Source organism: Trichosurus vulpecula, chromosome 5 (assembly GCF_011100635.1).
Source record: "Trichosurus vulpecula isolate mTriVul1 chromosome 5, mTriVul1.pri, whole genome shotgun sequence".
NCBI lineage: Eukaryota > Metazoa > Chordata > Mammalia > Diprotodontia > Phalangeridae > Trichosurus > Trichosurus vulpecula.
The window spans coordinates 208723146-208744315 of record NC_050577.1 but is presented as its reverse complement, the minus strand read 5'-3'; the positions used below and the strand labels follow the sequence as shown (position 1 = coordinate 208744315).

General features: G+C 37.0%; 1 protein-coding gene across 2 annotated transcripts in view; it reads right to left on the bottom strand.

Annotated features, from left to right (window-relative positions):
• Window positions 1-21170, bottom strand: part of FBH1 (F-box DNA helicase 1) — a 106089-nt gene that overhangs the window by 17068 nt on the left and 67851 nt on the right. The window contains exons 11-16 of one of the 2 annotated variants that reach the window (XM_036759304.1): window positions 11419-11506; window positions 11244-11330; window positions 10013-10149; window positions 7769-7868; window positions 7565-7686; window positions 5835-5910 (exon numbers count right to left, since the gene is read on the bottom strand). In XM_036759304.1, the coding sequence (XP_036615199.1) occupies window positions 5835-5910; window positions 7565-7686; window positions 7769-7868; window positions 10013-10149; window positions 11244-11330; window positions 11419-11506 (610 nt within the window). The remainder of the gene's footprint in view (window positions 1-5834; window positions 5911-7564; window positions 7687-7768; window positions 7869-10012; window positions 10150-11243; window positions 11331-11418; window positions 11507-21170) is intronic. The other variant, XM_036759305.1, reaches the window with a different exon arrangement.

Sequence of the window (21170 nt, the reverse complement as noted above, 5' to 3'; positions counted from 1 at the left end):
CAAAGAGTAGATTGCTATAGTCGTTGACTTCTCCATCTTGTGTACCTATCCTATTCCACTGATCCACGACTCTGTTTCTTAGCCAGTACCAGGTAGTTTTGATAACTGCTGCTTTATACTACAGTTTAATATCTGGTATGGCTAGAACACCTTCCCTAGCATTTCTTTTCATTAACACCCTAGATATTCTAGACCTCTTGTTCTTCCAGATGAATTTTGTTACTATTTTATCTAGTTCTGTAAAATAATTTTTTGGTAGTTCAATTGGTATGGCACTGAATAGATTAATTTAGGTAAAATTGTCATTTTTATTATATTAGCTCGGCCTAACCATGAGCAACTGATATTTTTCAATTTATTTGGATCGGACTGTATTCGCATGAAAAATGTTTCATAATTATTTTCATATAGGCCCTGGGTCTGTCTTGGCAGATAAGACTCCCAAATATTTTATAGTGTCTATAGTAACTTTGAATGGAATTTATCTATTTCTTGCTATTGGGCTTTGTTAGTAATGTATAGGAATGCCGAGGATTTATGTGGGTTTATTTTTTATCCTGCAACTTTGCTAAAGTTGTTCATTATTTCAAGTAGATTTTTACTTGATTCTCTAGGATTCTTGGAAATAATCATATAGTCTGCAAAAAGTGATAATTTAGCTTCTTCTTTGCCTGTTCTAATTCCTTCAATTTCTTTTTCTTCTCTTATTGCTACAGCTAACATTTCTAGTACCAAATTGAATAGTAGGGGTGATAATGGCCATCCCTGTTTCCTGCCTGATCTTATTGGGAATGCATCTAGCTTATCCCCATCACAAATAATGCTTGTTGATGGTTTTAGGTAGATGCTATTTATAATTTTAAGGAACGCTCCATTTATTCCTATGTTTTCTAGTGTTTTTAACAGGAATGAGTGTTGTATTTTGTCAAAGGCTTTTTCTCCATCCATTGAGATGATCATATGGTCTCTGCTAGTTTTTTGTTGATATGATCAATTATACTGATAGTTTTCCTAATATTGAACCAGCCTTGCATTCCTGGAATAAATCCTACCTGGGCATAGTGTATTATTCTCAAGATAAGTTGCTGCAACCTTTTTGCTAATATTTTATTGAAAATTTTTGCATCAATATTCATTAGGGAAATTGGACTATAATTTTCTTTGTCTGTTTTGACTCTACCTGGTTTGGGTATTAGTACCATATTTGTGTCATAAAAAGAATTTGGTAGGACTCCTTCTTCATCTATTTTCCCAAACAGTCTATAAAGTATAGGAATTAATTGTTCTTTAAATGTTTGATAAAATTCACATGTAAAACCATCTGGCCCTGAAGATTTTTTCCTAGGGAGTTCATTGATGGCTTGCTCAATTTCTTTTTCTGAGATGGGGTTATTTAGAAATTTTACTTCCTCTTCTGTTAACCTGGGGAATTTATGTATTTTTGTAGATATTCATCCATATCCCTAAGGTTGTCAAATTCATGGGTACACAATTGGGCAAAATAATTCCTAATTATTGTTTTGATTTCCTCTTCATTAGAAGTGAATTCACCCTTTTCGTTTTTGACACTGGTAATTTTTCTTCTTTTTTTTAATCAAATTGACCAAAGGTTTATCAATTTTATTGGTTTTATCATAAAACCAGCTCTTTGTTTTATTTTTGAATTCAATAGTTTTCTTGGTTTCAATTTTATTAATCTCGCCTTTGATTTTCAGTATTTCTAATTTGGTATTTAATTGGGAATTTTCAATTTGTTCTTCTAGCTTTTTCAGTTGCATGCCTAATTCATTGACCTCCTTTTTATCTATTTTATTCATGTAAGCATTTAGAGATATAAAACTTCCCCTAAGAACTGCTTTTGCTGCATCCCATAAGTTCTGGTATGTTGTCTCATTGTTGTCATTCTCTTGAATGAAGTTATTAATTGTTTCTATGACTTCTTCTTTGGCCCACTCATTCTCTGGAATTAGATTATTTAGTTTCCAATTAATTTTTAGCTTATTTTTACATGATTCTTTATTACAAATAATTTTTATTGCATCAAGATCTGAAAAGTATGCTTTGACTACTTCTACCTTTCTGCACTGGATTGTGGGTTTTTTATGCCCTAGTACATGGTCAATTTTTGAGTATGTGGCATGTACTGCTGAGAAAAAAGTATATTCCTTTTTATCCCCATTCAGTTTTCTCCAGAGGTCTATCATATCTACCTTTTCTAAAATTCTGTTCACCTCCTTAGCTTCTTTCTTATTTATTTTGAGGTTAGATTCATCAAGTTCAGAGAGGGGGAGGTTGAGGTCCCCCATTATTATCGTTTTGCTGTCTATTTCTTCTGGTAACTCCCTTAACCTTTCCTCTAAGAATATGTAAGCCGTACCACTTGGTGCATGTGTTAAACAATGGTATTGCTTCATTATTTATGGTGCCTTTTAGCAGGATATAGTGTCCTTCCTTATCTCTTTTAATTAAATCTTTACTTTTGCTTTGTCTGAGATTAAGATTGCTACCCTTGCTTTTTTACTTTAGCTGAAGCGCAATATATTCTACTCCAGCCTTTTACCTTTGCCCTGTGTGCATCCCCGCTTCAAATGTGTTTCTTGTAAACAGCATACGGTGGGATTATGGTACATTTATAGTAATATGATCCTCTTGAAGATTTCTTTAGCTGCCTCCTCATCACTTTCTTTCATATCATTATTATTTCTATGATTTGTTCCATCACATTATTTTGGATTTCATTGTTAAATCCCCATTTGAGTATGCATTTTTTGTTTTTGATCCCTGAATTGATTACTATTTTTATTGCATTGCTGTATATAAAGGATGTATTTACTATTTCTGCCTTTTTAAATTTACTTACAGCATCTCTGTGTCCTAATATATGGTCAATTTTTGTAAGTTCCATCTGGTAAAAATATGTAGATTATTTTGCAGCCCTATTTGGAAGATGCTATGTCTCTTAGTTCTAGTTTTTTCAATAAATTATTCAGTTCTATATTTTCTTCTTTGTATATCTTTCTATTAGACTTATCCAAAACTGAGAAAGAGGCTCTCTATCTGGAGGCAACAAGAGCAGAAACATTTTCCCCCATAGTAAAGTTTCAGTGAACACACTTTGGAAGTCACCAAGAGCAACAGCAGCCAGTGAAATTGACAGTATACCCAGATGAGGATGCCTTAGTCCAAGGGGCTACAAGGTCTTTAGCACTCTGTCCTGAAGAACCAGAAAAGGCCCGTAAGAGCCAATGCTCTGAAATTCAAGTTCCAGAGGGCCAAGCTCCAGAAGGCAGAGGTCAGAAGAAGCAAATGAGTCAGGTCATTATTAAGAAGAGATGACAATCTTACCCAAAAGTGTAATAGATGGTAAAGCCTGGCCCTGGCACAAAGCCCCACCAATTCAGGAACTAAGACTGAAGAACTTAGGAAACCTGGATTATAGAAGACAAAGGAATTGGGATGAAATTCTTTCTCATTTTATTAGAAAGAATAGACAAGGGAGCAGCTAGGTGGCACAGTGAGTAGAGCACCAGCCCTGGAGTCAGGAGTACCTGAGTTCAAATCTGGCCTCAGACACTTGACACATTTACTACCTGTGTGACCTTGGGCAAGTCACTTAACCCCAATTGCCCTGCCTTCCCCCTTGCAAAAAAAAAAAAAAAAAAAGAACAGACAATAGAATAATCAATGCCTTTTAAGTATTCTAAGGACTTATATATGTTTCAGGCACTGTGCTTAACCCTTGGGATACAAAAAAAAAGCAAAAGCATTGCCTCTGCCCTCAAGGTGCTCACATTGTCATGGGAGAGACAACATGTAAACAACTATGTACATACAAAATATGTTCAGTGTAAGTGAGAGGTAATATCAGAAGGAAGGCATATGAAGAAGGGGATGACCAGGGAAAAGCTTCTTGCAGAAGGTAGGATTTGAGCTGAACTTTGAAGGGAGCAACGAAGTAGAAGTGAAGAAGGAGAGCATCCCCATTATGGGAGAAGTAAAGTATAAGAATACTAGAAAGGTAGGAAAGGGACAGGTAGTGGATAGCTTTAAAAGCCAAACAGAAGATTTTATATTTGATGCCAGAATAGTAATGGGGTCCACTGGATTTTACTGAGTATGAGGCAACATAATCAAATCTGTGCTTTAGAAAGTCATTTGGCAACTGAGTGGAGAGACTCTTCAGATAGAGAGACAACCAGATTAGTGCAATTAGTCCAGACATGAAGTGATGAAGGCCTATACAAGGGTGACAGCTATGAGAGAACAAATCCAGAGAAACACAAAAATCCAACCTACAAGGGAAGAGTAACTCTATAACAACTGTAAACAGAAACTGAAAGGAAAAAACCAGACTTTTCACAACAACTAAATAAATACGTAAAAGAAAATGAAGTCAGATACAAAAAAATGAAAGAAAAGTTCTGGAGGAAAAAAGTGAAAGGAGAATAAATAGTTTAGAACATATAGTGCCCAAGTAAGAGAATTCCTGAAAATCAGAATAAAGAGAAATCAATTACCCCATGAGACATTAAGAAATATTATAACAAAATCAAAAGCTTTGGAAAAAAAGAGAAGAAAATGTAAAGTGCCTACTATGAGAAATACTGACCTTAAATTGTGACCTGCAAAACAGTTCAAGGAGAGATAATTTAAAAATCACTGGATTCCCTGAAAGTCATGGTTTACAATAAATTAAAAAAAAATAAGCCTGGATACTTTATTTCAAGAAATCACCAGTGAAAACTACCCAGATCGACTACAGAATCAGAGGACAAAGGAGAGAAAGAATCCACCAACCATGTCCTGAAAAGAGCCCCCAAAAGAGAAGTCTGAGAAATATTATAACCAAAAACTAGAACTTGTATGTCAAAGAAAAAACACTGCAAGCAGCCAAAAAGAAGTTCAAAGTACCAAGGAACAGCAGTGAGAATAATACACCTGATAACCTACTATAAATGAAAGGACACCTTGGAATACAATATTCCTAAAGGCAAAAGAGAGAAGCTTACAACTAAGACTAACTTACCCTGCAAAGCTGAGTCTACAGGGGAAAATGGACCTTTAATGAAATAGAAGACTTTCAAACACCTTTGATGAAAAGACCAAAGCTGAGCAGGAATTCTGAAATGCAAACACAAGTATTTGTGAAACCCAATGAGATATGTTCATTTGAGCAACTGTGAAGGGGTTGTCTGATGATGCAGTGCTAACATTTTAAAAGGAAGAAGCAAAAACCTTAATGTCTTCAAAGGGTATCAAGGGAGAAAAACAATCATTCTAAATCACACTCTTCTGGTGGTTCTGAGAGTTTTAAGAAAGTAAAGAAACAGGACTTGCAGAAAGGAGGGGATCTGCTCAAGGTCACAGAAGCAGTAAATGAGACAGGCAGGAAATGAATCTAGGTCCTCTGACTCCAGACCTAGCACTCTTTCTACTGCACCATGGCTGCCTCTCATACCTCATTCAAAAGATATGAAACTTGGAAGGCACCTGAGAGGTCTGTTCTAACTCCACTGTTTCATTACAGATGAGTAAACTAAAAAAGCTCTGCTCAATGTCACACAGAAACCAACTGACAGAATTAGGACTCAAATCCAGGACTCTTTCTGCTACAGGAAAAGTAGAGATCATGGTGAAGAACCTGAAGCAAACTATCAAATTCTCTGAAAACAGTCCACAGGCATCCTGCTTTATTTACTAGGTATCATCAGAAAGGAACAACCTTTCTCCTGAAGAGAGCAAATCAGTCAAATAGACACTACACGACAGAATAACATTCAGAGCTCTTGCCCTCAATACTTATTCTGTTTAACTTGGACCATTGGGATACTCACGTTTCTTCTGCTCCTCATCTGACTGAAGAAGGATCCAAATATCAATGAATCTGTCCAATCCGAATGATTTAGTTCCCTGAAAAAGTTTTTGGGGGAGGTTTAAAGGTTTGGATTTTTTAAGAGTAAAACAAAGTAAAGCAAATATACTGGAATTCTGAAACAAAGTGATTTTTTGGAAACAAACTCCAACTGTAATGAAAGCATAAAACAACAAGCAGGTCAAGGCTGAAAGGGTTAGTGGGTTATGCCATAGATTGAGAACTTGGGATAGCCAATTTGGGTTTTTGCTTCAACTATCATCTCCTCAAAGTCCTTGGCAAAGCCAAGGTCTCTGTTCTGTACCTTTGTTTCCTAATTAGTTAAAGGAACCTTTCTAGGAAAATATGCTGGCACAATGTAAATGTGAATGGTAAGGTAAATAATTATTTAAGTACATGCATTTGTCATTATATCTTTGGGAGGGTACTGCTAGAGAAATCTTGTGTCATACTTCATTTTAAAAGATATATCCCAAATAGGCAGGGCCTGGTTCCATTTAATTAAATTTAACTCTTGCTGAGTACCTACTATGTGCTCCATAATGCTAGATGCTGAAGAAAACCAGAAAGAAGGGCATTGTGTCCTGTGTCCTCTGTCTCTCTAGACACAAACCACTTTCAGCTAAACAGCCACATACCGTTCTCAGAATCTAGGTTCAGCCTACTCTACAACTAACCACAGAATGTAATAAGTTATCCAGCACCACTTGCAAGGCTATCTGGAGACAAAAACAAGTGGCTTTCTGGAGGGTATAAAAGTCTGTTGTAAGTTCGGTTTCAGGTGATTCTTCTTTCTGAATTTCCCCTGACCTAAATCATGAGGTATACAGCACTTGTCATGTTATCACATAAAAGATACAAAAGAAATTTATTACATGGTCCACATCCTGAAGGAACTCAGTTTTCTCAGGGAAACAAAACACATATATATAAAATAATCAGAAAATACCAGAGACAATACAACAAATTATGTAATCAAGTTCCATAACATATGGTATGGTCAGTTGTGTTATGGGCAGTCAGGAACGGAAGAAATCAACTGGATTTTGCACAGTGTTCAGTATGTGTAATGTTTAAAAAGTATTATTTTTATTATGATGAACATAAAAGACTTGGAAAATATTAGTGTTCTGGATTTATATAGCATAGCAACTTCCCTTCGGAAACCTAATCTTCTCAAATTTGCTTTGAGAAAAGAAGATACTGGTATATGCTTAATAGACATAAAATAATTTGTCCCATGGCATACAGAGTCAAAAGCAGAACTAACTTCCAAACCCTCAATTCAAAACTCTCCAGTAGATTACAGTAGTGCTTTTGGGTTAGTCATCTTGACAATTCCATAGCAATGAATAATGACAACAAACAGTTGGAAACTCAAAAAAGAAGAGCACTCATGAGATGAGGGCCTACGTTTTTAAAAGAGTGGCTATAGAGGGGCCCTTCAGTTACTGAGATTCAATATTCAATAATCTGTTCCCCTAGTAGTAGAAAATTCCATCATATTACCACCTAGTTGAGAATTGGAAGAAGTCAACAACAGAAATTTCCAAGAGTCAAATAAATACTTCCTTCCATAATTTAGCTAATCAATTTAGAGCTCTTGCACCAGGTATTTTCCTCTCACAGAAGAAAGCACATTTCTCTGAAAAGTTTCAGTGCATGAAGCAACCAAAATAAATTCACTCTTACCCCAATCAAATATATTCTTGAGGGAGCTTTCCCTTCTGTCACCCGTACTGCTTCATCAAACACGCTCGCGTTGGTTCTGCACAGCAAGGCAACTTGTCCTTCTGAACCACCTCTAATGATACCTTGAGAGAGAAACATACATTCTACGGTAATGAAAAATAATTAATTTTTAGAACCCATAAACCAGAGGAATTAGAATCTTACTCTTTTGGTTTCCTCCAATCAAAGTCTTCTTCCTGACTTTCTTGCAAACATCCAAGATAGTGGCTCCCACATAAGCAATTTCAGCACCAAACCTAAAACTCTGTTGAGAAGAGTCAAGAGGGCAAAGGATTTAATAGCTGCATCCCAATATACAATAGTCAGTGACATCAACAGTAAATTAATCTTAATTAAGACATGCACTAGAATTCTCAGCATTTAAAGGAAGATAATAATTACTAGTATGTTACTTAACTGAACTCACTTGCTTTGCTAAACACAATTTCTGATTCACCCTATGTGGAATGGATATTTGGACATTTTTTTAAAACTAAAACTGCCTGTATTCAAATTTATTATTTAGTACCTCAAGGATCTATAATTTCTTTAGTGGTCATAGTAACCCTTTTATCACTTAGTGGAAGGTTGTGATGGCTGACAAATTCACTATTCTATATAATCAACCTAGAGAGGACCTTTTGCAACCTTAGAAAGACTGATCTTCCTCCAAAAGATAGGCAATCCACCACTAGGCCCATTTACCACTAAAGTTCTACCTACCACACCTAAACCAGACATTAAACTGACTCTAGATTTTCAAAGGCTATACCAATAGCCAGCATTTGCATACTGCTTTCAAGTTTATCAACTGCTTTACAAATTTGATCCTTTACAACAATCCTGGGAGGTAGTTGCTATTATCCCCATTTTACAAATGAGGAAACTCAGGCAAGAAGAAATTAAGAGACTTGCCCAGATTCAAGACCTATTAAATGTCTGAGGTAGGATTCGAACTCCAGATTCAACATTCTATCCACTGTATCACCTAGGTGCCAAATGCCAGCAGAATCCTCTAGCATGTTGGGAAGTCTTCAAATATGAATCTGATGATGGGCTCTAACTAGAGTCTGGTTATTATGATACCTCCCAAGAAACTATTAATTGTGTTTTCAAATCTTCCAAACACCATTCTCCAAATCATCCAGGACTGAAGCCTCAGATCCATTTAAAAATGTTTCATGAGGTAGTGAGTTCCCAGTCATTGAAAGAATTCAAGTAGAATCTGGATGTAGGCTGTAGATGTAGGCAGTACAGTGGAAATAATGTTGGATATGAAATCAGAAGCCCTGAGTTCAAATCCTGGCTATTTGTGGAACCTTAAGAAAGTTGGAGATGTTATAGAATATTACAGAAGGGATTCATTGGGTGGGGATAGAGATGGGGAGGCATGGCAAAGCTGGGGAGTGCAAAATGAGTGGCATAAACCATGAAGTTATGACTCTTTGACATCTCCCATCTCCCTTCCTTATGATCCAAGTTCTTTCAACTTTATCCTTCATTGTGTTTCTCACCTACATTCCTTCACGTTGACATCATAGGCTCATAAAACTAGAGTTGGATCTTCGCAAAACCATAGATTTTAGAGGCTATTGAGCATAACCCCTACACCTTAGATAAGTAAACCACAACCCAGATACTAAATTACTTGCCCTGGCACACCTCTGTTGTTCTCTGCCATTTTCAAGAATTCATGTCTGTATCAGTTTGCTATCTGGCTCTGATACAGGGCCATATAAATTTGAAGGCATATGAAGACTCCCCTTGCCCCCAACTTCAGGACAATTCAATTCCATCACTACCAACTGCCATGCAACTATGCTACGTTCTAGCCAACCTAGGCTATCGCTGTTTTTCAATTTTACCTTGCCCTCATGATTTCTTCCCTTTATGGTCACCATTCCCCTAAGTCCAACTACTATGTATATGCTATACCTCCACGAAGCTTGTAACTGGTTATACAAGAACCCGCGTGAGATGCCTAAAGTGACCGTAATGCTAGCCAAGCCAAAGCCGTAGCTATGCCTTGTACGAGACTCAGTAGGGCCATATACACTGCATCAAAAAGAAAGTTCTAACAGTGGTTATGATGTGGCTGCAGGTACTGCCAGAGCCCCAGGTCCTTTCTAAATACTACTGTACTTCCAGGTGCGGGAAAGCTGGTGTCAGAAATACAGAGGAGAAAGCTACAATTAGTCACATAGGTTGTATCTATCTTCCTAGAAGGCCAAAGTGAGACAGAGAAGGTACTTAAGAGGATGTTTGCTAGCCCTTAAGGAAGAAAACACAAAAAGAGTGGGCTAGAATCTAAGATTTGGGCACACTTTTCAGGCCCATAACTTAAGGGAGAAAAGCACAATTAAAAAAACAAACATAAAATGATGCTTTGAGAGCAGAGAAAGTTCTTACCTGTGTGAGATAGAAGAGATGTGTGTGTGGCACTGCATAAAGGGCATTAATAGCATAACGAAAGGTGTAGATCTGTTGGTGTGGGTCCCCTACAAAGATTTTTCCACATGACTGGGATAGAATTAAGTCTATGATGGCTACAACCAAAAAGGAGAAGAGAGTATGATCTCAAGGGACTACAGCCAATAAAACAAGAACAAATAATTCTTCATAAGGAAAACAGGAAACTAAATCTTATAAGTTCCAGCTAGGGCACTCTAGATAATGTCTTCCTTGTTCTTCCCTTCTCTTAAGGACAGTAAATGAATCACAATCAAAAATACTATTAGCATTCATGTAGTTTATCAGTAACATATCTTTTACAACTATAAACTGTTCTCTATGTGTGCTGACAATCTGCAATGATAAAAACATTTACCAAGCACAGGTATCCTTAGAAAACAAGCCAATGCAACAAGGTCCTTCAGAGAACTACATTCACATGTGCATGTACGTTGTACATTCACATTATCCACATGGATATTATCTATAACGAAATTTTCATCCTAAGATTAGTGACCCTTTGCCATCAGTTGACTGGTTCTTGGGGAAGGCAGATATATTTTAATAATGCTAACTGAAGCAAAACAGAAGTAAGAAGGTAAGCATATTTATCTTTAGTTTGGGGATGACTTATATGGTTGCTTCCTTTTTAGGCATGGATAATAATTCATATTCATATGGCTCTTTTAGGTCAATAAAAAATTTCCCTCAGAACAATCCTATGAAGCAAGTACCATTTTATGGAAAAGTAAATTGAGCCTCAGAGTCAGTGAAACTTACACATGATTAGAGGGTAAGAGCCAGGATTCAAAGCCAGGTGTCAACTCTCCTAAGTTCAGCATGCCACTACATGCCATGCCACTTCATAACAATGGGGGTGGGAAGCTCTTTAGGGTTTACAAACTGTTATTATTATGCCTGTTTCACAGATGAAGAAACCAAGGCCTAAAAAGTTTAAAAGAAATGTTCAGGACTGTACATTTATTGTCAGAGTCTGAGAGAAAATAATGACTGTTAACTGTAATTTCACACACGTGTATTCATATACACATATAGCGATTATACATACACACATATATGTATATACAAACACACACACACATATGTGTCTATATGTACACATAGAGAGGAGGGACAGAGTGAACACATAATTTCTACTTATTTTAAATTTGTTTCCTGTATTTATCACCTGGAGTACAGTCCTGGGCCTCATCCACAAAGATGGCATCATAAGCACCAAAAGAAGGCTTGCTAAGTTGCCAAAGTTTCAAATAGCCTAAAAGAGACAAGCGGTTATGGTTCAAATTTCCAGAGTAAACAAGTCATATTCCATATATAAGACTTAATGCAAAGACTTCTCATACCATCATGAGTCATATGATATGCCTCTTCTCTGCATTCTTCCAACTTTTTCATGTTCTCCCAAAGTCTAGCTGCTTCATATGCACCATTCTAGAAAGCAAAGTATATAATATCAAAGACCAAAGGCATTAAAAAAGAGAAGAATCTGTAATTATGTAAATCAGGTTTCAAAATTTAGGCTATAAGTACAGCCTAGAACAGTATCTTCCAACTTAAACTATAATTCTGTTAGGGAAAATATCCAAATTCTGTGTAGACTTGTCCATCCTCTATATCCTCAGGGTCTAGGAATCAAGGGTAGTAAGACTAGAATACAAGAAAAATAAAACAAGGAAGAGGAAAAGTAGGACACACAGAAAAAGAAGAAAATGAAAGTCAGTTTTTAAAGTTTATAGGACATTAAAAGGACAAAGTTTTAAAGATCAGTAACTGACTGATTCATCAGAAAGAAAAGGTGACGGGTACAGAGAATGTCAAAGCCCTTCTTGTGGACTGTAGTACTTGATGAGGAGTTACAGGTTCTGCCCCTAATGACACTATACATAATAAACAACATACATATTAGATCCATATACTGAAATCAATACCAAATTTACCTGTAAGAAATAAAGGGAGGGCAGATATTAAAAATTCATAAAAACCGAATAAAGATTTAAACATAAGCAAAGCCTCTATGAAAAAACTAACTAATAATAGTCTAAGCAGGCAGTGCGATGTAGAGTCCTGGATTTAGAAAGTTAGAGGTCCTAGGTTCAAATCCTAACTGCCACTTACTATTTTTCCACATGGTTAGGATAAAATTATGTCTATGATGGCTACAACCAAAAAGGAGAAGAGAGTATGATCTCAAGGGCCTACAGACAATAAAACAAGAACAAATAATTCTTCATAAGGAACAGAGGAAACTAAATCTTGTAAGCTTCAGCCAGGGCATTATAGATAACGTCTGGCAAGTCACTCTGGCGAGTCACTTAAGCTCTGGGTCCCTGTTTATTCAATTATAAAATGAGGTCTAAGGTTGCTTCATGCTCTACAGAGCTTCTTAAAGCTGGGATCCAGGAATTTGTTTTTTTAAAATATTCTGATTACTGAATTCCAATATAATTGATTTCCTTTGTAACCTTATATATCTTATTTTATATATTAAAAAATTGTTCTGAGAAGGGTTCCATAGGCTTCACTAGTTTGCCAAGGAGGTCCATAATCACAAAAAAGATTAAGAACCCCTGCTTGTAATCTATGATCCTATGATCCTAAAGTTTGAAGAGCCAGGGAAAAAAATTCAAGACAATTCCAAGTCATCAAATGATCTGTAAATGAAGCTTTTGGAAGATGGAATGATACATAAGAAAAATTTAAGGGATTAATTTCACCATTCATTTATTTAATAGTCAAACCTTTCTTAAGTACATCCTAGGTAGTAATAACAATAATAATGACAAAAGAAATAGCTAGCAATTAGCTAATGCAGCTCAAGACTTTTGGGACAACCTGGGTAGAACTTTAAGGTTTGCAAAGCACTTTATACATAGTAACTAATTTGATTCTAAGTATAAGACACTGTTCTAGAAACTGGGGATGCAAAGGTTTAAAAAAATGAAGTCAACATCCCAAATGAGCTCATATTTTATTTAGAGATGTGATGGCAAGCAAAATGGGACTTTTTGCTTTTTTTTCTTTTGGAGTCTTCTCAGCACTAAGGTAATCAAGTGCCTTTGATTGAGACTTGCCTTTGTTTGAATCGAGAGTCTTTGATGACCTGCTTAAGTAACGAGAAAGCCATGGTTGTGACACCCTCTGTGGGCTGACCTTGAAGAAGTATACATATATACTCTGAGGTTAGCATTTTGCTTTGGGGCTCACTCATTGGAAGAATATTCAAGTGATTTGGCAAGATGAGACTCTGGGTAGCCCCCTCCCCCTCCAGCTCTGAAAACTCAGATGTTGGTGCTTTTCTCTCTGGTAACTATGTATGTATTGCTATGGTCAGACAGAAGCCTGTCTGTTGATCTGTGTTATTTTCTGTTTGTAGTTTCTGTTTGCATTTGCTCTGAAGTTCAGGGTGCTGACTTTTCCCCTAAACTAAGTGAATGATATATGTATGTTTAATTAAAGTGAGATTGGCAACCCTTTAAAGTTGCTTTCCTTTAGAAAAGTAGATGAAAGAACCTGTGCTAGCAGCCCTCCTCTGTGCTGGTGTTATTGGCCTTACAACTCCACGGCAGCTGCAAGTCACACTGTTGTTACAAGAGGGCAGTGAGAAGAGCTCCAAATTGCTCTAGAAAAATCTAAGGAAGCAAAGAACATTCGCAGCTAAAAAAATTAGAGTAGGCTTCAAGTAAGGAGGTGTACCTAGTTTGATGCCTAAAGGAAGAAAATCATTCTGAAAGTCAGTGAAAATGCCATGAGGGATGGCATATAAGAACATAAAAGTGGGAGATGCACATAAAGTTCCAGAAACAGTCTAGTTTGGCAAAAAGTTGGATTGCTTCAAAGGAGTAACATGAAATAAGGCCAAAAAGGCATAGGGATATTTTCTCTTATAGGTAATTGTAAAGTGTAAGTTTATGAAGAGGTGAATGACATGCCTTAAGGAGATTAACTTGGCAATTTTTTAAAGGAGACATTAGAAAAACCTATAAGGAGGGCGTCAAATTAAGAGGCATTCTGAGTGAGAATGCTGAGGTTCTGAACTAGGGTGTTAACAGTGTGAATGGAGAGAAGGGGAAAGATGTAGATGTTGCAGAGACATCTGGACAAAATGGTTGTGAAACTGGTCACAACTAAGTCTGGTTCTCCTGTACCATTTCCAAACAATAACAAATGCATCAAATAAAAGAGTGACCAAAAAAATGAAGGGGAAAGAACCTTATGAGGATTTCATATTTCCTTTCATTCAATTTTATTATGTCATTTCTCTTGAATACCTGGCTGTCTCCTTTTAATATTAACTTCATCTGGCTAAAACCTGACTAATGGAATGGTGTTATTGAGGGAAGACTTTTGACACTTCTGATAAGAAGCCAAAAGAGAGGAAAAAGCAAATAAAGCATCTATAAAAATTTTAAACCCTCCCAGGGGGATTTAGCTAACAAAGAAAAGATTCTCCTGGCTCTGAACCTTTAGTTAGCTTTGCGACATATTACTCTCCTACTCTTAATTTGCCTATTATGACTTTAAAATGTAGTTTTGTAGTTTTCTAAGTAGGATTTTAAAACTCAATGTTTAAATCTGTAACTTGGTCTGTTTACTAATTTGTTGTAACTTAGTCTATTCAACCTTAATTGAAGGAAACATGAGATGATAAATCTGTTTGACTTGGCCTATGGAATCTTTTAAAGATTGTTATGTGTTAAAAAAAGAAATGATCTCTCTGGTGTTTTTCTCTTAAAGCTTTGTCAGAAACTCCAATCTTTATTCAGTGTTATTTTTCTACCTCCTGAACCTGCACTTCAGCCTAATAAAACCTAGGTTCTTACCTCTAAATTATTACACTGTGATAAGATTTATTCCACAGCAGTCTATCACATGAATTCAATGGGGAAAATATTCTTCCCATAGCAAATCCCTAACAGGAAAAGCCTCGTAAGAGAATTAACAGAAATCTCAAAGAAATGAATACGCACAAGGGGCCCCAATACAGTGAAGGAAAAAATAAGGTTACAACAAAAGTACCTCTAAGGGGTGGAATGGTGATACCCTCACTCTCATCCCAGTTCTGTTCATGATTTTCTAGACTTCAAAACCACATCCTTGTTCCCGCTGGCTCATTCTGGAACTTCCCTCAACACTGGTATCTCCTCACCCAAGAACAGTCTCCTAATTCTTCTGCTTGTTTAAATTTAGAATCTCTCTCTGCAAAGCCCAACCCTCTTCTCCAAATGGTAAGTTCCTCCTGGACCCTCAATTTGTGGCTTCATTCCAAGTTCCCAACTGGGTTCCTTAATTTCCTGCCCCACCCTCCTTTCATCTGCTCCCTTCTGTATGTGGTCTTCCACATTAGAATATAGGCTCCTGGAGGAAAGAAGTAGGGACTGTGACTGGGACTGTTTCATGAGTGGGTGGGAAGTGGAGGCTCCTTAAGTAAAAATTTTCAGAAACATATGTATTATATTATGTATTTACCACCTTCTCACTTTTGTGGCAACAAGCAATTGCAGGCATCAAAATACAGCAAAAATGTCAATTTTCCCTGTCTACCTTAGAGGAGAATCCATGAAAGAGTTGAAAGGAACCAGAACGTTCAGGTTAGAGGGGACCTTAGAATCACTAAAGTACCTGTGCTGAGAATCAGAGCTAGAAGGGACTGCAAATCCCTAGAGCCATGAAATGTCCATATGCCAGACCCCTTATGTCATGTCCTTGTGACATAAGCTAATATATTCTGTCTTCGACCCTTTCATTTGACAGATATAGGAAGCAAGCCCAGAAGTTGGCCAAGGCAACCTCATGTGTTAGTGGCAGATTCAGGGCTGGAATACATGTCTCATATGTTCCAGGCCAATGTTTCTCCAGCTATACTTCTGTTCAAGTGTTCTGTAATTATGAAAGGCCCAGTTAATTGCAAAGCTCTACATTCTCAGAATGTGCCTATTGTTACAGTAGCCAAAACTGAAGTGTGACTCACTACTCCTAGGCAATCCATGCCATCTCCAAAAGCAAAAATCTAATAACTACATAATTTAAGTCCTTTTTTTAATCCAAACAAGCACCATGTTGGAAAAATACACCTGCAGGAGATAAGATGATGGCACATTGTTATGATTCTGTTCCTTGAAAAGTTCTGTAGAAAGCTAATTTCCCCGGCCCCAGCAAAAGACAGAAACTTAAGTACCAAGACAAGAGAAACTTATTTAAAGATGGCATCACTTGTGCATGTTCTTACTAAATGGTCCTATATGACAAGGGCCTCAGGATAAATATTTGATAATACCTTCATATTACATGCTCTTGGTGAAAAAAGGAAAAAAAAAAAGAAATGTGGGCTCCTCAGAGCTCAGCACATAGTAAGCATTTAATAAAATGTCTCCTACCACAGGAATCTCCAGAGAGGCTAGAATATTTACACTGCGCATAAAGGAAAATAAAACCATAATACAAAAATTGTCCAAGGATTCACTGATAGGTACTACTGCCAATCAAAATTATTAACATGTAGAAATCAGTTTACTATATGCTCAAAGCATGGACCCATGGTATATAAAAAACAGTGAGCCCCAGCATTAGTTTTAACAACTTTACATAGGTCTTAGTTGCACAGGCAGAACAGATACAAGGGCATTTTAGAGGACCGGAAGGGAAGGTAAAGATTTACATATCAAAGAATAGACAGAAAAAAAGGGAAGAACAACGTCAAGTAAAATAAAAACACCAGAGATGAAGCCAGAATTTGCAGTATAATCTAAAATCCTGGAGCTACTTCTTTGACATGCTCATCTTAAATAAATTAAGGTAATAAAGCAGAGCCAGAAATTCCCTTATCACCAACCACTTAATTATTTGAGATAAATTTTGCAAGTTCTAGCTAGCTGTGTGACTTGCTGCCTGAAGGAAATGGTGGTAATAAACACTGAAAGTTTCTCTTATGACATCCATAAAAATAAAGAAGTAAGAATGCTAAAGGAAGAATTAAAAATGAAGAACATCAGAACTTACAGAAGGAATGTTGAAAAATCTCAAAGAAGCAGGACTCTGAATAACAAAATAAAATAGGCAGAACAAAAACAAAAAAGGCAGGGATGAAAGAACAAACAACAGAGCAAACTCAAAAAAAATGCTAAAACTGAAAACTTTTAGATAACTGGAAAGCAAAGCAACAGAGGTAGACCACAGGACTTGGTGAATAATCTGGGAATTATTGGCTTCCCCTCAAAAAGTGAAGAAACGGAGCCCAATACCATATTCCAGAAAATTTTATAGGAAACCATTCATAAATACTAGAAATAGAAAGCAAATTGCAAACCAATAAAATCGTGATAATAATTTTTCATCTTTGATTTTCTTTTATTAATTTTCATTAATTCATTAATTCATTTCTACTAGTTAGGAGGTTACTGAACTGGCTGAAATCTGTTCCATGGGATGCAGAACTTTACTTAAGGCCTCAAACATTCCTCATATGAGAAGAAAAAAAAAAGAGTCAAGACTTTACCAAGTAACTTGATTTACCTTATTTGAGGAAGGGACATAAAGGCATAAATCTCCCCTCTCAATCCGCCCACCCTCTAAATGTAATTTAATCTGTAACCAGACCTTTACCTTTACTTACAGTCTATTTAATTAGGGGATGTATGAGATTATGATTCTGTTTAACTGAGTTTGTTCAACTTTAATCAAATTGAAGGAAGCATAGGATTATGAATCTTTTTTAATTTTGATAACCTAAAAGAATGTATGACATTGCAATATGTAAAAGAATTTTTCCGTCACTTTGATATAATTTTGCCTATAAGAAGCCTTGTCAAAATCCAAATCTTTGCTTGGGGTTATTTTTTTTAAATCCTGAACTTGTGCTTAAGCATAATAAAACCTGTAATTTCTGCATTGTGGTAGACTTATTTCGGCAGCAGTAACCTACCACTAGAACTCAAAGAGGAGAGATTTCTCCCACAATATAATCCACAGGAGGCTGAAGGAAGAGAACCCTCAGTTTAACTAAATATAGTCACCAATTTCTACAGTTTTGTGTCAAAAAGACTCTTAAGAAGTAGCAAGAAGAAAGCAAGTTATAGTATCAAGAATCATTCATTCATATTTTATAAGCCTACTCAACAAAAACCAAAAGCCAAAGACAATGGTTGGAATGCAATACACTGAAAAGCAAGAAAAATTATGCTGTACCTCAAAATTACCTATCCGGAAAAACTTACCATACACCACCATGATAATAGATGGTTTTTCAAAAAGGTTGGAAAATTTGCTTCTTCCTGGTGAGAAATCCAGAATAGAGAAGAGCCTTTGATATGAAAATTAACCTAGTACTAGAAACTTAAACCCTTGTCAGTGACCTTGTCAGTTCTCATGGTTTCAATTTTATAATATCTTTGTAAACGACTCCCAATTCTATAGATAGATTTCTGGAGTTCCAGTCCTTCCTAGCCACATGTCTGCTGGACATCCTATAGACATTCCAAACTCATCATCTCCCCACCATACACTCTGCTATTTTTCCAGTCTGTTACGTGGTACAGTTGATAGAGTGCTAGGCCTGGAGTCAGGAAGGACTGAGTTCAAATTTGGCCTCAGATACATACTGGCTCTGTGATACTGGGAAAGGCCCTTCATGTCTGACTGCCTCAGTTTCCTCAACTATAAAATGGGGACAATAACAGCACCTACCTCCCACGGTTCCTTTCTTTCCTCCTTCCCGGTTTACAATCTCAACAGTTATCCTCTCTACTCTATTTTTCGTCACTGACCACATCCAGTCACTAGATCATAGCTTTAGACCTAGAAGGGATCTAAAAGCCCCACTGATTCTAACTATTTAATTTTACAGATGAAGGGACTGATGCCTAGAAAGGGGAAGTGACTTCCCCAAGGTCAAACAGGTAATAAGTTGAAGAACCAGGCTTGAAGGCTGGTACTCTGATTTCAAACCCATCATTCCTTTCCACTCTACCACAATGTCAAATCTTGTCAATCCCACCTCCACAATATCTCTCACATCTATCTCTTTCTTTCCACTCATAGCACCACCATAATAGATTGGACTTTCACCTGAAGAACTCCAAGAGTCTCTTAATTGGTCTTCCTGCATCCAGTCTAGTTCTATCCTCTACACAGCTGCCAATATAATAATTCTAAAGACACATATACCAATATATACTGTTGATGGAGCTGTAACTATTCTGGAAAGAAATTTTACATTATGCTAAAAAAGTGAAGGGAAACTAGGTTGGTGCTGTGGATACACCAAGCCTGAAATCAGGTAGGCTCATCTTCCCTAGTTCAAATCTGGCCTCCAACATTTACTTAGTAGCTGTGTGACCCTGGTAAGTCACTTAACCCTGTTTGCTTCACTTTCCACATCTGTAAAATAACATGGAGAAGGCAATGGCAAACCACTCCAGTACCTTTGCCAAGAAAACCCCAAATGGGGTCACAAAGAGTCGGACATGACTGAAACAACTCAACAAACAACAAAAAAGTAAAAAAAAAAAAAGGTCCTTACTCTTTTTGAACCTAAGATTTCAATGTTAGGCATATACCCTGAAGGAAGTCAAAGACAGAAAGGTCCCACATACATTACCAGGGTTTTCCTTTTCCCAACCTCTACGTGGGTTAGGCTACATTTTTTCCCTAAAAGGCAACAAAGCTGTCCTCAGTACTTGACTAGATCAGGGAACTGGTCAAAAACCTTTAGGTTCAAAACCTCCCGAACCTAGCTGTGAAAGTTTGGCCATATAAATAAAGGACCATTCAAGTGTAGCTGGGCCCTGAGGAAAGGAGAGAATCAATCTACCTAAGCTAAGTGCTACAGTACCCTTCCGAATAGACTTTCTATGCTACGGATAAGTAAACAACATGTTAACTGTCAAGTTGCCTACAACTATTCCATTTTGTTCTATCATAACTATTTCACTGGTTCCGACACTGAACCTACCAGCCCAAGTCGGGTCAATCCATTACAAAACACAAATAATGTAAAATTTGGTTAATGTATTGGTTAGTTTTGCTGAACTGTTTTTTTTTTTCATCTTAATGTCAGATAACCAATTTTGAGGGGGAAGGTGTGATATAGCAAGAAAAGCAATACGTAAAAAATAAAAAGATCATAACAGTGTAACTTTAAGCAAAGGCTGTGACCATGTCATACGCCTGCTAAAGAAGGTTCAGTGGCTGCCTATTTCCATTAAGATAAAATACAAACTCCTTAGCATAATATTTACAACCTAGCTCATCTATCTTTACATACTTATTACACATTACTTCTCTTTACGCATTCTAAATTCCAGCCAAACTGCCCTATTCAATGTTCCTAAATACAGCATCCACCTCCTATCTTTGTGCCCCTCTCACTATTCATACAGCTATTGGCCTATTTCAGGACCTCATCATTTCCCACCTGAAAATACATACAAACATACACACATACACATATACACACAAACACACTCCTTCGTAATTAATCTCCCTGCCTTAAGTCTCCCTACTCCCTAATCAATCTCCTGCCCTTCAGAGTGGTCCCAGCCTAGATCCCCAGACATATATCTTACTTTACTTTTCTTTAGACAGTCTATCCTTCAGTCGAAATTGATTATTTAATATTTCCCAAATTCAAAATGCTATCTCACACTTCTGGGCCTTCGCACAGAATATTCTCAGGACTGAAATAAACTCCTTCCTCATCTTTCAGAAAACTTAGTTTCATTCGAAGATCACAACAGGCGCCAACTTGTACAGGAAGTCTTTCTTGGTTCCCCTAGTTTGTTGGTGTACTTTTCTTAAATTATTTTTATTTAGTTATTTGAGAAAATATTACATCCATCTAGTATACCACTAGTTCCTTAAGAGTATGGGACTGAGGTGGGGGGATGGAGCCAAGATGGCAGCTGGAAAGCAGGGACTAGCATGAGCTCCCCACCAAGTCCCTCCAAAAACCTATAAAAAATGGCTCTAAACCAATTCTAGAACGGCAGAACCCACAAAATAGCAGAGGGAAGCAGGGCTCCAGCCCAGGACAGCCTGGATGGTCTCTGGGTGAGGTTTATCTCGCACGGAGCTGGGAGCGGAGCGAAGCAGATCCCAGCGT